A 15,615-nucleotide genomic window follows, 5' to 3' on the forward strand; every position below is an offset into this window, starting at 1 on the left:
GCTAACATGTGCGTGTCTATGCTTGCTCTCAGAGTGAGCTCTTTCTCTGTCAATGGCCCATCCATGTAAAAATTAGAGGGTGCCATACCTCAAGTGATTCGCTCAGGCGCATTTTTTGCTATATTTTTTATACTCCATTCGGTCGTTCAAACCAAAAACCCAATAAGTGTAAATAACATTGGATAATCCTGTGTGAAAATATTGGTAAGCATTTATTGAAATAGGTCCCCACAGTTTTTTCTTTCCTGTTTCTTTCTTTCCCTTTACTCTAATACTCAATAATGCGTGAAGAACTCATCACATCTGCCATCTCATTCTTGTCCGATCCAAAGGTGCAATCGGCTCCATTAGCAAAGAAGGTATCCTTCTTGGAATCCAAAGGTATGACTTCTGAGGAAATCGAAGAGGCAATGGCACGTGCAAATGGTAAGGCTGCCACTGTTTCCACTACAACCACAACCTCTAGTGTGCCCCAAGGTGCCATGGTTCAACAGCCTGGTATGATGATGCAACATGCGCCCCCACCTCTTCCTCCTAGACCTGCTTACGATTGGCGAGACATCTTTATTGCTGCTGTATTGGCTGGTGGTGTTGGCTACGGTGTTTGGACATTGGCAAAGGTAAGCATGAAAGAAAGAGGGGTCACTAGAGCATGCCATTTAAGTGTGAAATTGTAGCGTCTCTTTGGCCCTTGGTTCCAAGTGCCCACACAGAAAGAACTGGAGGAAGACAAGGAGAAATTAGATGCTCAATTCCAAGCAGGTAAATAGAGAGAACTTTAATAGAGTACGCAATCGACTCATATCCGCATCTGTTAGTGGAGGATTCATTAAAGGAAATCAAGGATCAAACCAACACTGCACTCACGACCGTGACATCTCAAACCAAAAAGGTGGATGATTCCATTACCAACTTGGAGACTGTTCTCAAGGAATTGAAGGAAGGCGATGCACAAAGAGATCAAGAGTTCAAGAATGTCAAGGGCGATATAGACGCTTTGAAAGAATTGGTGCCCAAGGTACAGTGAGAGAAAGAGAAATTATACGAAATGGATGTGGTTTGGGCATAAATCTAATTTCATGTGATATAGACTCTGGAACGTAACAAAGAAGCACAGAATGCAGTTCTAGTCGATCTCCAAAACGAAATGAAGTCTCTTAAATCGCTCTTGGTGAGTCGTCGTGCTACTTCCAATGTTGTGGATCAAGTTACCAGTGCACCCGCTACTCCTGCTGCCACCACTGCGCCTGCTGCTCCCACTACACCTTCTGCTGTCGCTTCTCCCACAGATGGTTTGTCTTCTCGTCTGTCAGCCACCATCAACGGAAGCGGTGCTCGTGCAGGAATCCCTGCTTGGCAAATGGCTGCTGCTCAAGCTTCAGCAAATAATACCACATCTTCTTCATCTACGAATGCTAATGCTGAACCTTCTGCCTCGACTGATGCTGCTGCCAACTAAAAATCATCTACTTAATTCACCACTTTTATATATACATCTATTTGATTTGTGTCTTCCTTTTTACTTTTGTATATTGTACAACTTTTCTTTTTCACTTTATTGAATAAAGTGGCCTTTTTTTTAACTGTTATTTATGCCGATTTACATCTTTTTGTTAACTGCTGGTAGTCTCTATAATGTAGCCTGCAATTTTTATAAGCTGCTTCATTGCCATGTTAATGTTGAACAAGCCTCTAAAGATTACTATTTATATCAAGACGTCTCCATTCGTCATTGGTGTATAAGCAATTGCATCTTGCTCTGTATATAGAGCGTTTTTTCCTGAAGTTTTTTGAAACCATCTTATTGCCCTCAGTTCATACGCTACCTTCATACAGTTTCAATAATTTCTCCTCCTAAATATGAATGTTTTGTAACATTGTGCATAGACTTTACGTCTACTAGTTTCACGGTTAGGTATGGCATCTCTGTTGTGGACAACAATCATCAATAATGTCCTGCTAATCTGATAAACATCTCGTTCAATAGGAGCAAGTTGTTAAATTCAAACGTGCATAATATCATTGATGCTCAAGTTATAAAGTAGTTATTACCGTAAGCACGCATTTCAAAAAGAAAGATCAGAGCCTTAGAATTAAAATAAAAGCATTTATCACTTAGAAACTAAGTTCTATACAATGCACAACATCTGGCTCATCAAACAAAGCTGTAATTTACTTACTTCTTTAGCAACAGAACCTAGCACGCCTTATTTTTTGGCCAAATTCTGTCCAAATCTAGCCATTTTGAAACACGAATAGCTTATGCTACAAAGCGTTGTAGACGCTCGGAGTAGGACCAAATGTCTCTCCTTTGTTACGCTTTACTTACTGATGCTTTATCTCAAATTTTTTTTAAGTCATTGCAAATCCATGAAAATTCTCACATTTTCATGAGTATTAGCAAGGGGAAGTTCTTGAAAAACAAACGATCGTGTTTTTCACCCAAAAAAGAAGACTTTTCCTATAATACATATTAGATCAAATTGATTGCAAAGATAAAATGCAACATTGAAAACTCTTTCTATGAGACTTGTATATGCGAAATCTTGACATATTCACAGAAAACCAGTTTTCCTATTTTTGCGAATTGCTCGTTATTTTCAGTCTAAAACCTATATTTAATCAGCACCATTCGATGCGGCTTCTTTAGTCCTCTAAAGATGTCTTAGAAAGTTGGGTGCAACTACGACAGTTTTCATAGTCAAATTTGGCAAAAACGTTTGAAGGATGTGAAATTTTTTTTTTTTTTTTTTATTTGTAAGTATGAAGATTTATTGGTTAAGATAAACTCATAAAAGATATTTGGATAAAATATAAAAGGGGAGCAGGTGTAATGTAAAGTGACCTGTCCTGAAAGGCAAAAAAAACAAAATTAGCTTAACAAGTTAAGAGAGGATATTCTACGCAAGTTGGTCATGGCACGGTCCATTACGGACTGATTGTCAAAACCAACGCTATCATAATGATCACGCCATTTGGCGCGCCAAATAGCTGTGATAACACAGGTTACGGCTTCAAACGTGGACACCTTGAGGGATGAATCCAAGAGGCAGTAGGAGGAGAGGTCCAGGGAGAGGACATCCGTAGCAACTTGGCTCATATCAAGTGGCCCAAGAGGCACAAAAAGCAGGGCAAAGTAATTTATCCAAATGTCCCAATTGGCAGGGCAAGTAAAGAGCATGTGAGTGGTAGTCTCACGGTAGCCACAATACACGCAAAGATCATCTGGCAGCTTGAAGATCTTGTACACATTGACTTTGGAAGAGACCTTATTATGAATCAACCGGAACCAAAGATTACGAGCTGCACTGGGCATTTTCGTTTGAAGAAAAGAGGCCACGGTGAGTCGGTTTACATCTACCCGAGGGTTGGTTATTGGAGGGTGATCGCGCATGTACATTGCACGAAGCTCGGTATTAGACATGGACAGAATCGTAATACCTTGGTAGGAGAGCTTGTGACAATAGTAGGGCGACAGATCAACACCTCCACCGGTGACAAGTAATGGCTCAGGACCAGCAGGATTGGCAAGAAGAATGGGGCAAAGGGAAGACACAAAGTGGATGGTGTTGGAGCGTACGGCCGCGACCATTCTAGAGAGAAGGCCGGGGCTGGAGCAGGCAGCTCTTGCTTTGAACACCAAGGCCTCAGGGAGACGACTTTGTTCGAGGAAGACACGGGCAGGCAATTGACGGAACTGTTTGTGATACAGAAGACTGGGATCGGTAGTTGCCGGATCAAAGAGCACTGTCATAGGCAACTGTAACAACGTATCCACCGACAAACCACAATCAGACCAAGACGCTTCAACAGCAAAGGCATCCACCGAGCGGAGGATTGGCAGCAAGCAGTGTTGGTGAGGCAATGAGGTTCCAAAACGCAGGTTACGGAACAGCAATGGCAGTTGAGGGTGGGCAGCCCCGTAGGTGACCTGTATGAACGCGCATAGCAGTTGCATGAGGAAAGCAGGAATGGGGCGAGAGACCTGATTATCCAAAAGCAAAGCGCGAACATAGCGTTGTTGCAAGATGTGCTGTTGCACCTTAATATCAATGACGCCTAGACCACCGACATGCTTTGGCAGGTATATGACGGATTTCTTCATGGTGGGTACAATCTTATGACAGACAAATTGGTACACCAAGGAAGAGATCTTTCGCTCAAAAGCGGTGGGCAGGGTAGTGACACGCAGCATGTGCCAAAAGCGAGCTAGGAACAACGAATTTACCATGTTTGCACGACCGTAGACAGAAATGCTTCTTGTACGATGTCTATCCAGGGAGGCTTGAAGCTTGAGGATAGTTCCTTCACAGAAGTCATCTCGCTGGACTTTGCTGAACCATATAGGATAGCCAAGGTACTTAATGTAAGATGGACTATCCGAGTCGTACCATTGAAACTGGAGCCGACTAGAGAGGCGAAACAAGTCAGGACGCACGCGGGACCTATCTCCAGCCAAAGGGAAGGCGATGGACTTGTGATAGTTGACCCGGGCATTAGACGCTCGACCATAGCATGAGATGTGGTCTTGAATGGCCTGCATTTCTGCACAATTATTGACGAGTACCAGCAGATCATCGGCATAAGCCAGCAATTTGACAGGAGCGGGCGCCACCAATTGCAGGGAAGACGACTTGACAGCAGCAGTGTGGATAGGGTATCCCTTGATTTTCTCATCGTTTAGAATAGCCAGCAGAAGAGGTTCTAGAGCAAAGTTAAAAAGCACAGGGGAGATGGAGTCGCCCTGGCGAAGCCCACGCTTTTGAGACACTGGATCCGTCATAAACCCATTCACATTGATCGCAATCTTGGTCTTAAAGAACAGATTACGAACACTGGTAATGAATGTAGAGGGGAAACCAAACTTCTGGAGCACCTTGCAAATATACTGTTCGTTTACATAATCGTAAGCCTTGGCACTGTCAATTGCAACACCAACAGCACGATTAGAATGTAATTGGGCGTCCTCCATGAGGAGTCGCAGAGCAAGACCGTGATCACCAATAAATCGTGTAGGCATGAAGCCTGCTTGATGTCCAGTGATGACCTTGTTGGCCGCTCCAATGACCCTTGAGTTCAAGATCCTAGTGAATACCTTGCAATCAGTGTTGATAAGTGAAATCGGACGCCAGTTTGCCAAGTTCCACAGATCACCCTTCTTAGGTAAGAGCACTATACACGTTTCCTGCCAAGAGGGTGGGAACACACCGAGATTGAGAGCGTCGTTGTATACAGCAAGCACGAGATCCTTGCAGTCAGGGTGAGCCAATATCAGACGAAGAATGGGATAAGGGAGTCCATCTCTGCCTGGGCTACTGACCTTGGGGCAACGGGTAGCAGATTTCAGAATATCATCCATGTCAATAGATGAGATAATGAATTCAGCATCGTCCACGGAAATTGTATTCTGGATACCTCTGAGCAACTTGTCCATAGAGTAACGATGAGTTGGCTCGGGAGAGTACAGCACATCATAGTAAGCATGAACCGCCTCCAGCTTATCCGCAGTGGTAGTACAGGGAACTTCTGTCGTTGGGTGAGTGATAGTGTCCATTGTCCGTTGAGCAAGACGCCTTTCACCCGTCTTCTTCAAGAAGCCGATCGAGTGTTCGTTGTTGTCTAGCCAAAGTCTACCCGCTTTGAGAGTAGCATTGAGGGCAATTTCATGTTCCAACTGAGCAATAGGTTTCTCAACCTTGGGGAGTTCCTGCTGCAATGCTTCCTGATCACCTTTTAACCGACGGATGAGCTGATTCCGAGAGCTTTGGAGATCCTTGAGACGCTGTTTCCTCCAGGAGGCACGGTTACTGCAGTAAGCTTTAGTCAATTTTCGGATGTAGCCCTTCAAACGGTCCCATTTGATCTGATTGCTATCTGAGGAGTTAGCAAGGATGGTCTGCATGAAGTGGCTGATACCAGAGTGGATCTTCTTCACATAGGACTTGTAGTGCACCAGGTTGGGGTTGGCCCGCCATAACCCTTTGCCCGTGTTGTTGAGGTGAAGACGCAGCTTGATGGTCAATAAAGCATGGTCAGTCCACACCGAAGAGACGTGCTCAACGTTATTGTCAAAGTAGAGTTCCTTCAGCTGGCGGCCCACCAAGATGTAGTCAAGCGTTTTAATGACCTTGCCCCGTCGAAAGGTTGGAAGAGTTTCAAAGAGGGAGTCACTGTAGTTGTTGTTACAATCATGAAGGAAGGTATCCGTAAACAAGACAAATGCTGCTGGTCGTTTGGTGGGTGCGTTGTTGGGCAAACGAAGGTCGTATTGAAAGTTGAAATCGCCCGCCAAAATCAAACGCTCCAATATGTCACCATATGAATCAAGAGACTGGATGTAGTTCATAAGGCTGTTGTAGAAAATGGCTCTGTTCTGAGATGAATCCGCAGGCGCATAGATGTTGAGCACATAGATGGGCAACAGGTCTGGTTCCGCGGGTATCGTCAATTTTGCAAATATAATTCTATCATCATCAGAAATGTGTATCTTCTCCATGTGAATATTTCTATTGAAGTTGAAGATGCCGCATTTCGATGTCCAAATACTTTGAACGGATTGAAATTTCAGGTCGAGCATTGCAATCCTGTCGTCAAAGTTGAGAGAGGGTATGTTGGTTTCCTGGCAAGCAAAAACATCTAAATCTTGCCCCCTTAAGTATCGAATGAAGGAATCTGAGGATTGAGGATTGTTGACTTTGAGTAGATATCGACAATTCAGAGATCCAAATTTGATATTTAAGGATTTCCTATAATTATTATGATTACTCATAATAATTATTGACGTGATGAGGGGTTGGTAGAAGCCTTCTTCTTCGAAGCCGTTCCACCGTGACGAGGGCGTGATGCCTTGTCCTTGTTGTCCTTGTGCAATTGCTTGGCCTTGCGACGTTGAAGCCTGAGCTGGCGCCTCATCTTCTGGAGAACCTCATCCAGAGGTATAGAGCTGCTTGCCGCCTCCTTGGCCGCTTCCTCCATGTTGATATCGCTATCATCGACGTCGTCGTCACCATCCATCTCATCATTAAGATCATCTTCCGGAGTGTCGCCTTGTTGCTCCTGAATAACCGTTGAACTCTCTTGTTCAGAATCACCCGCTTCAACCGCCTTGGTGAGCTCCTCCCCAGTGTCAGCGACGTCCTTTCCATCCTCATCACTAGATGGAATGGGTGCTGTCTCTTCAACAGTGGAAGAGGATTCCGTGGTATTGGAATTGGTGATGGTTGATTCTTGAGAAGATGCTGGGATGATATCTGTAATGAAGGGTTTAGTAACCTTCGACTTGTCAGAAGTACTCACATCTGCCTTAGCAGGTGTAAGTACTGCAGGCGCTGCCTCCTTGTCAGTAGCCTTCGACTGATGTGGTGATGTGTGTGTTGTGTTCAACTTGGCAGCCTTCTTGCGTTGATTCCACCATGCGCCCGGACATGTGGCTTGTAAGTGATTAGGGCTACTGCAGATATGACAGTGCTTCACTCGTTGACTCATGACAGGACAGTTGCCAAAGACATGATCAGTGACATGACAACGACTACAGGTAGGCTTCATACCAGTGTAGGTAATCTTGAGAGTTTCACCAGATTCCCAAGAGTTAATTTGAGGTACCAGAGGTGCATACTCTTTACCAGGAATGAGATTCAAAGTGACGAAACCTCTACCAGTAAAGAAGTGCCCATGCACAGTATGGAGCAGACCCATCTCCAAGATTTCTCCATATTTACCAAAAATTGTTGACATTGCATCCTTCAGCGTCTCCTCGTCTTCATAAGGTAGATTGCTTACACTAACCCGAACAATGGTAGCGTCCTTAGGATAGGTACGGCTGACAATGACTTGCTTTCCTTCATAGGTAAACTCTTTCTTCAGGGCGGTCTCCCTGGCTTCAGCAGTGCGAAAATTGATTTCAAAGTACTTGGTGGTTTGACTGACGTTACGGATGCGAAGACCCAAGGCATCCGGGAACTGATTACGAAGTACTATCGCAAGATCCTTGAAATTAACCTGCAATGCAAGGAATTGCTCAGTCGAGATGATCACAGAGTTCTTGTCCCTGGCGTGGAGGAATAGTTGTCCCCCCTCGGTGAGCTGGCCCAGCTCGTCAGAGTTGCGAGATGTCAGATCAAATGTGTCCCTGGTTTGATCCGACTTCAGGATTTGCGCATATGACCGCATAGGATCCTTTTGTTTGGTGGCGTTGTGGCGAGAATCCGTGGCTTTTCCACCTTTAGGATCTCGTCCTTTAGGCAATGTTTGTTTATCGGGAAGAGCCATGAGGATGTGAAATCAAGTCAAGTTTGAACACGAAAATACCACTGCACAAATTCAAATTAAATTGCCGCAATTACCGCTGCTACGGTACATTACTGAGACTAAATCTACAGGCGGTGACGTCGGTTATAGCGTGCTCTCTCATTTTTCGTATCCCCGTTTTTTTTTCCCCTTTTTGCAAAACGCGTTTAGCATCAAACCATGGTGGTTTTGGAAACCGTTTAATTGATCATAGCACTCTAGCTTTCGGTAACTCTATATTGTACTGTTGGAAGAACTTGATACTGCTTCTTTGAAATGGAATATATTAGGTGACATTCGAAAACGAGCATTGGAAGGCGTAGAATTAACACTAATTGAGTTTGTTTATTAGGTTTTAATGATTTTTTGCTTGTTTGAGTGATCGCTGCTGTTATTACTTCTCGGCCATCTCTGCTGCCTGCTTCTTTTGTTTATCATGTCTGGTGGTTGCTTCTTTGGTCTTGGTCTGGTCTCTGCTGGTATCGTTCGTTCTTTGGTTTCTTTATGGTGCTGGTGTTGCTGCTACTGCTAATCTGGTCTTTCCTGGTCTACTGTCTTTGGTGCATGCTTGCTCTCTGGTTTGTCTCTGGTGATTGCCTATACTTTTCTGGTCTCTCTGTAGCTGTGGTAAGTGGTAAGTATTTTCTTTCTTCTGGTCGCAATAATATAAAACTTCTTTGAACGTCTATATGATTGCTTCCTTTCTCGTGATAACGCATTCATGATGTTTGCCTTGTTGCGCTTTCTTCTTCTTCTTCTTCTTTTTCTTTTGTTGGTAGTGTTTCCTCTGTAGCTTTACATGAAACAACATTAGTCATTATGCTGTATTGCAAACTTATAATACCACTGTTGCTTTTGCAGTTGTGCGTGTTTGTGCCATGTTGCTTTACATCCGATTATTACTACCATGCACGTTGCTCATGTATGCAATTTTATTGCAACAACAAGCTGTTTTGAACATCTTTGATGTTGCGTTTGTTATGCTTTTCTTTGATTCACTTCATGTGAGTGTCTCTTTTTGCCTACGTACTGCTATACTCGTATAGTATTATATTCTTTTCTTTTATTATTATTATGTTTCTTTGAAGCATACCTTTTTTTACGTTGTGTGGATGTGCCTATCCCTGAAGCTCAACAAGACTTTATCCGAGGCTAGGAGGTAGATAGGCCGCCTCTACTTGGTTATCGCTACTTACTTTAGTGATGATTGAGAGTCTCAACGCCTGAATCTAAAGCTAGGTGGTGTAAGTAAGGCATGCTCTAGCACCTGGGGGAAATTTGATGATAGCAGCGGCTATATTGCTATATATAGCGGCGCTTAAAATTTTGCCTCACATCAAAACAGGGGGAAACCCTCGCAAAATTTTTTTTAGGTCAGCGGAGTTTTCAAGCAATCTGATTGGCTAAGAAGTTGAAGCAACGAAGGTCTGCAACTAGTTGATTTCTTATTGATCTGTCATTTATAACAGGTTTTGTGTTTGTAATAAAAGGGCATCTAAATAGATATAATTTAAGCTCTTCTTTATTTAAAAATATGATTAGATGCAATTGTTTAACCTAACTTCCGTTGCACAACAGTTGCGCGTCAGAAATGTCTTTTAAAGTTATTGTTGTGCCAGAAGGGCTACAACTGTCTATAAAGATTAAGGTATTCTTGATGGATAGATATGTCTGTGTTGTGCAACAACACAGACAAGCTATGATAATTGAAGTGCATCTCAGCTATCTAAATACTGAGGTTCACCAGATGTGATAAGCATTGTACAAGATAAATTGCTACTTTGGCATTCAGAACTTAGTATAAATAGAATAACTCTTGTCTTCATCAATAAATCTTTAGATTTTGTGTCTGATCTTATTCAAATAAGTCTTTTCTTGTTTTTATAATATCGACCATTTTTTATAAGCTACAAGTAATAATCCTTTTATTCTTTGTGCTTAACAGTTATTATGCAAGGAAAGTTACATAGGCACTACTACCTCAGTGTAATGAAATAGCCACCCAAACGCAACTTAATTGAAAACCAAAGTTCATCAAATAGCACTCATTCAAATTCATGCTATTTGGATCTATTAATGAAAGCGCTCAAATGTACATCAAAAAACCCATTTAAAAATACTAAAGTAAAGATGCATGCTTATATCGCACATCGTGTGAATGAATCACTCCTGATCACAGTGTATTCAATCACACCCATGATGGTCGTAATAAGTAATGGTATCTTTATCCAAATAGAATTAAATCAATAACAAGCATATTCAAATATGACAACTATGCCCTGCTGCCATAGTTGCACAATATCCCAGATAAAGGATTCCATGCTTCAATAACAAACATCACACTTTAAACCATCAAGGTTACATTAAATCATGCTATGACGATAGCTCACCCAAGCCCATCAAGGTTACTCAAATCGACCCTTATGGCCAGTGCTCCTGCATTGATTACCACTTTAAATCAAACATCAACAACATTTGCCAGATATCGCAATAGCAGCACCTATTGCTCTCTATCATCACTAATCCTACAAGCCAGATGCAAATGTATAAATACTCTTCTTTTTTTACTCAATTCCAGGATCTTCAGTTCATTTTATACACAAAATAAAATACAGTTGATTTCTATTGTATTTTACCTTTGCTTTATTTTTTTTGTGAAATCTATTTAAACCTGATTTCACTGCACTCAGCACAATGTTGTTCGCGTTGTTACTGCAATAACAGTATTATTCTGGCTAACCCACCACCAGACAATCGTTCTAATTATTGTTGAAAACTATGGTATAGCATTGCATGCTTCAATTCAACGAGAACAGTGTTTTTGTCATTGAGCCTAGTTTTTAAGTTGTAAATTGCCATGAAATGAAAAAGCTCTTCAATATGCTGCCTTTTCTGCAATTTTTTTCATCTTCAAATCTTATAAGTGTTCCAGAAATATATCCTTGTATTCCCATAAAGTTGTATTGTCAGTTATCTTAGTTATGAACGAAAGACAAACGCGCTCTGAATCAAAAAGCACAGGCAGGCATAGACTTACCAAAGTCAGTAGCGGAATGATACCAAGTCATTTGGGGCCACCTGCACTCGTAGACGCTTCACTTTCCGAACTTCTCTTGTGCCGGTTTTCTGACATATTGTTCACGATTTGATGAAAAGAAAATGTCGCTGTGGAAAGAGTTGCAGTTCAAAAAGCAAAGCATCAACGGATATATATTCAAAGGAGAAAATCTAAGGTGCACTACGGTGATGAAGTATTTTGGGAAGAACAAGCATGTCTCAAGAGAGATATCAAAATGGCACTGTTTTCGGGAGCCATATAACAATGGAATAGCTATTCAAAGCAATGTGTCTAGGGTATCCCCATTGTGGAAGCTTAACCAATACCACCTGGTTTTATTGTCGAATATTTTCAAAATTAGTGGAGGCCTACGTTACGAGATCAGAAAAGGGTTTATTCCCCTCTTCTTGCAGAAACCATGATCCGGATCAAGCCAACACTATCTATTCATCCAGCATTTCAATCGAAGGCTTCTTTGATTTTTCAACAGGTGCACTATTGGGTATAATCAATTTCTCCTCATCACTATCCTCATCCTCATCATCTTCGCTATCCAATTGTCCTGGCTTCTTTTCCTCGTAAACACCCAATCCAAGATTCTAGTCATGATCAAGTCAGTCTACTGTCTAAGCAACTCACCTGAATCCGTCATCTTACCATTTCAATGTATTGGCCGTCTTCTTCATCCACATTTTCAATGTCTAATTTAGACGGATCTGATTTTTTGAGCTGTTCATTGGCATTCTTCAATTGAGGTAAAAAGGCTTGTACTCTGGATAAAACTGACATGCAAGATTAGGAAATGTGTATCTAAATAACTCCAAGTTGTGAATGAACATACTATCGCTTTGTCCAACCGGAAATGTCTTTTTGCTCTCTGAATCAATCAACATGGATGAAATGTCATTGATGCTTTTGTTGCTTTTGTTTGCATTACTGTTGGTATTGACAAGCTCATCTAAATTAGACATTGTGAGTTCATTGAGTGTATGAGTCCAGCATTTGCATGCTATACCAAGTGCTTTGTTCTTGCCGTTCACGTTCAAGAGATCCGATGAATGGTTTGTACTAGACATGTTTGATGCAACAAAAGAAGGGTTTATATCACAAGAAAGGTGAAAAAAACTAGAGGAAAGGCATTGTAATGTGACTCTAAACAGTGACTCTTGCGACTTGTCTAAAGTCATCTTGGGATGGAAAAGCCTTTTCATTTGGGCATCAGCACACTACATTTCTTTTTCTCTCTTTTACAGTCAACAATATAGTAACATGGTGAGAGAAGCGATTCCTAGTGTCAATGAGGTCAATTTCCTCTTGGAGTCTCTCAGACAAGGTAGACGTGTCGATGGCCGTGAAGTGTACGACATGCGTTCTCTCGACATCAAATTGGGGTTGGATTTTGGTTACGTCGAAGTGCAGCTTGGTAGAACTCGAGTAGCAGCCAATGTCTCTGCTGAAGTGGTTCGTCCCATGGCAGACAAGCCCACAGAAGGTCAATTCCTGATCAACACAGAGATCTCTCCTATGGCTGCTCCATTCTTTGAATCTGGATCGTAATGTACACTTGATCACTCAACCCACCTGTCATTATGCTAACAACATGTTTATATCTAGTCGTTCAGAGGAAGAGGTTTTGATCAGTAGAATTGTGGAAAAAGCATTGCGTAGAAGTAGAGCCATTGACACAGAAGGCCTCTGTATTGTTGCAGGCGAAAAAGTATGGCAGATCCGTGTGGATCTCTTGTTCCTCGACCATGACGGCAACCTTGTGGATTGTGCTTCCATAGCGGCCATCACTGCTTTATTGCATTTCAGACGTCCAGATGTTACAGTGTCTGGTGAAGAAGTTACAATCGTAAGTAGGATGGATGGTGAAATCGTTTGAAAACGGAGTCGTGTGCTAAATCTCATGTGGCATTTGTAGCACCCTGTCGATCAAAGAAATCCAGTGCCCTTGAGTATTCACCATATACCAATCTGTATCACATTCTCGTTTTATGATAAAGGGTATGCTGTTATCAAAGCATAGATGGATCCAAATCAGCTAATGTGTGCATGAATAGTGAGCTTTTAGTTGTTGATCCTAGCTATCTTGAGGAGCAAGCAAAGGAAGGCGACATGACAATTACAATGAACATACACAAGGAGATTTGCGCTTTATCGAAAGCAGGTGGTATACCTTTAGAGATGGATCAAGTATTGAGATGTTCACAAATTGCCATCCTCAAAGTCACCGAAATCGATGAATTGATCAAGAAGGTATTGGAAGACGATAAAGAATCAAGGTAAAGTGTGGGTAGTTGCTTAATGACAATGGTGGGCTGATTTTTTACTGGTTATTATAGACAAAAAGCTCGTAAATAAGCTATTTCTACCTGCATTTTGTGTAATAAAGCAGTTCATTTGAATTCAAGTAACATGACATTTCCACGCACATCAAAAGATCAGGGGGCTTGTATCAAACAGATCCAAAAAGACAAATTTCAGGACGATTGTGTATAGTTGGAACAAAAGTAGACGCACTTTTTATATTTTACTGCAGTAAAAAAGCTCATCTCCAATTGAGTTTTGGAGACATGTATATAAAAATGAGGGATTTTTGATAAAATATGTATAAATTGTGTGTATAAGAATGATGTAGAATAAAATAGGTTATTACATTGTGAATCATAGAGTCATATCATAAAAATATGGTGAATTCTCTATGATGGAAATTACAATAAATGAGCCTTGCGGAAGTTCTCACCAGCGTAGATGGCGTTCTTGCCCAACTCTTCCTCAATACGGAGCAATTGGTTCAATTTGGCCAATCTTTCAGATCTGCAAGGAGCACCAGTCTTGATTTGACCAGTACGGAGACCAACAACAAGGTCAGCAATGGTAGAATCCTCAGTTTCACCTGTAGAGTTGTTGGTTAAATGGTTCTTACATAATAGAAATGACTACCAACCTGAACGATGAGACACCATGACACCCCAACCAGCAGCTTGAGAGTCAAGAGCAGCTTGGATAGATTCAGTGACAGTACCGATTTGGTTCACCTTGAGCAACAAGGCGTTACAAGCCTTCTTTTCAATGGCAATAGCGATACGCTTGGGGTTAGTAACGGTCAAGTCGTCACCCACTAATTGGAAATCAGAGTTCTCCAAGAGATGAGCCCAGTTCTCCCAATCATCTTGGTCAAAGGCATCTTCAATAGAGACAACTAGATTGAACAGAGTCAGTACACAATCACACGAGCACTACTAAACCACAACTTACTGGGATACTTTTCAGCAAAGGACTTGTAGAGTTCAGAGAGTTGTTGACCAGTGAGACGGTCGTCAGGGTTGGCATTAGGATTCTTGAAATCCAAATCATACTTTCCATCGATATAGAATTCACTAGCAGCACAGTCCATAGCAATCTTGACTTTACCAGTATAACCAGCCTTCTCAATGGCTGAGACGAGCAAATCAAGACCTTCACGGCTGTCCTGAATATTGGGGGCGAATCCACCTTCATCACCTACGTTGGTGGCATCTTGACCATACTTTTCCTTGATGACATTTTTCAAGTGATGGTAGACTTCAGAGCCAATCTTCATGGCTTCAGTAAAGGATTCGGCACCAGTGGGCATAATCATAAATTCTTGCATAGCTAATTTGTTACCAGCATGTTCGCCGCCGTTAATGACATTGAAAGAGGGGACAGGTAAGACAAAGGGTTGCTTGGAACCAGCCAAATCAGCAAAGTGGACATAGAGAGGAACGTTCTTTTCACCAGCACCAGCTTTAGCAACAGCCAAGGAAACACCCAAAAGAGCATTTGCACCGAGCTTGCTCTTGTTGTCGGTACCGTCGAGTTCCAAGAGGAATTTGTCAATGGCCTTTTGGTCAGCGACATTCAGACCTGATTCAACAAGGGCAGGGCCAATAATCTCAATGACGTTCTTGACGGCTTGAAGGACACCTAGAATGAGACATGTGTTAGTTGAATGACCTTGATTCTTTGATGAAACGACTCACCCTTTCCCATGTATTCAGTCTTGATCTTGTCACGAAGCTCAAGAGCCTCATGAACGCCGGTGGAAGCTCCAGAAGGAACACCAGCGCGGTAGACACCTTTAGCGGTAGAAACTTCCACTTCAACGGTAGGATTACCGCGTGAATCAAAGATTTGGCGAGCGTGTACACGAGTAATAGACATGATTGAAATGTTCAAGTGGAAACAAAAAAGGTTAGAGAAAAGAGAAAAGAGGAGGGGAGAGGAGATGTTGGAGCATTATATAT

At 42.0% G+C, this 15,615-nt stretch overlaps 6 protein-coding genes across 6 annotated transcripts; 2 read left to right on the top strand and 4 right to left on the bottom strand.

The window, feature by feature from the left end:
* Positions 1-281: 281 nt before the first annotated feature.
* On the top strand, positions 282-1,459 carry ATC70_004347 (uncharacterized protein; the record flags this gene model as incomplete). The annotated part of the gene is made up of 4 exons (XM_064823651.1): positions 282-620; positions 678-762; positions 819-1,018; positions 1,091-1,459. 4 exons carry the CDS (start codon positions 282-284, stop codon positions 1,457-1,459), a joined length of 993 nt encoding a protein of 330 aa, XP_064688476.1.
* Positions 1,460-2,872: 1,413 nt separating this feature from the next.
* IRR1 (cohesin complex subunit) lies at positions 2,873-6,577 on the bottom strand (the record flags this gene model as incomplete). Its single annotated transcript, XM_064823652.1, has 1 exon — positions 2,873-6,577. The coding sequence occupies one exon, from the start codon at positions 6,575-6,577 to the stop codon at positions 2,873-2,875; it is 3,705 nt and encodes a 1,234-aa protein (XP_064688477.1).
* Positions 6,578-6,774: 197 nt separating this feature from the next.
* On the bottom strand, positions 6,775-8,268 carry PHB1_2 (Prohibitin-1, subunit of the prohibitin complex (Phb1p-Phb2p); the record flags this gene model as incomplete). The annotated part of the gene is made up of 1 exon (XM_064823653.1): positions 6,775-8,268. The coding sequence occupies one exon, from the start codon at positions 8,266-8,268 to the stop codon at positions 6,775-6,777; it is 1,494 nt and encodes a 497-aa protein (XP_064688478.1).
* A 3,519-nt stretch (positions 8,269-11,787) lies between these two features.
* On the bottom strand, positions 11,788-12,420 carry ATC70_004350 (uncharacterized protein; the record flags this gene model as incomplete). The annotated part of the gene is made up of 4 exons (XM_064823654.1): positions 11,788-11,943; positions 12,002-12,126; positions 12,186-12,302; positions 12,360-12,420. 4 exons carry the CDS (start codon positions 12,418-12,420, stop codon positions 11,788-11,790), a joined length of 459 nt encoding a protein of 152 aa, XP_064688479.1.
* A 193-nt stretch (positions 12,421-12,613) lies between these two features.
* BIM1_1 (microtubule integrity protein mal3) lies at positions 12,614-13,708 on the top strand (the record flags this gene model as incomplete). Its single annotated transcript, XM_064823655.1, has 5 exons — positions 12,614-12,897; positions 12,959-13,199; positions 13,269-13,351; positions 13,408-13,629; positions 13,690-13,708. 5 exons carry the CDS (start codon positions 12,614-12,616, stop codon positions 13,706-13,708), a joined length of 849 nt encoding a protein of 282 aa, XP_064688480.1.
* Positions 13,709-14,058: 350 nt separating this feature from the next.
* BIM1_2 (microtubule integrity protein mal3) lies at positions 14,059-15,532 on the bottom strand (the record flags this gene model as incomplete). The annotated part of the gene is made up of 4 exons (XM_064823656.1): positions 14,059-14,243; positions 14,295-14,549; positions 14,606-15,295; positions 15,352-15,532. 4 exons carry the CDS (start codon positions 15,530-15,532, stop codon positions 14,059-14,061), a joined length of 1,311 nt encoding a protein of 436 aa, XP_064688481.1.
* Positions 15,533-15,615: the final 83 nt, after the last annotated feature.

Source organism: Mucor velutinosus, assembly GCF_035048745.1.
Source record: "Mucor velutinosus strain NIH1002 chromosome Unknown tig00001540, whole genome shotgun sequence".
Classification (NCBI taxonomy): domain Eukaryota; kingdom Fungi; phylum Mucoromycota; class Mucoromycetes; order Mucorales; family Mucoraceae; genus Mucor; species Mucor velutinosus.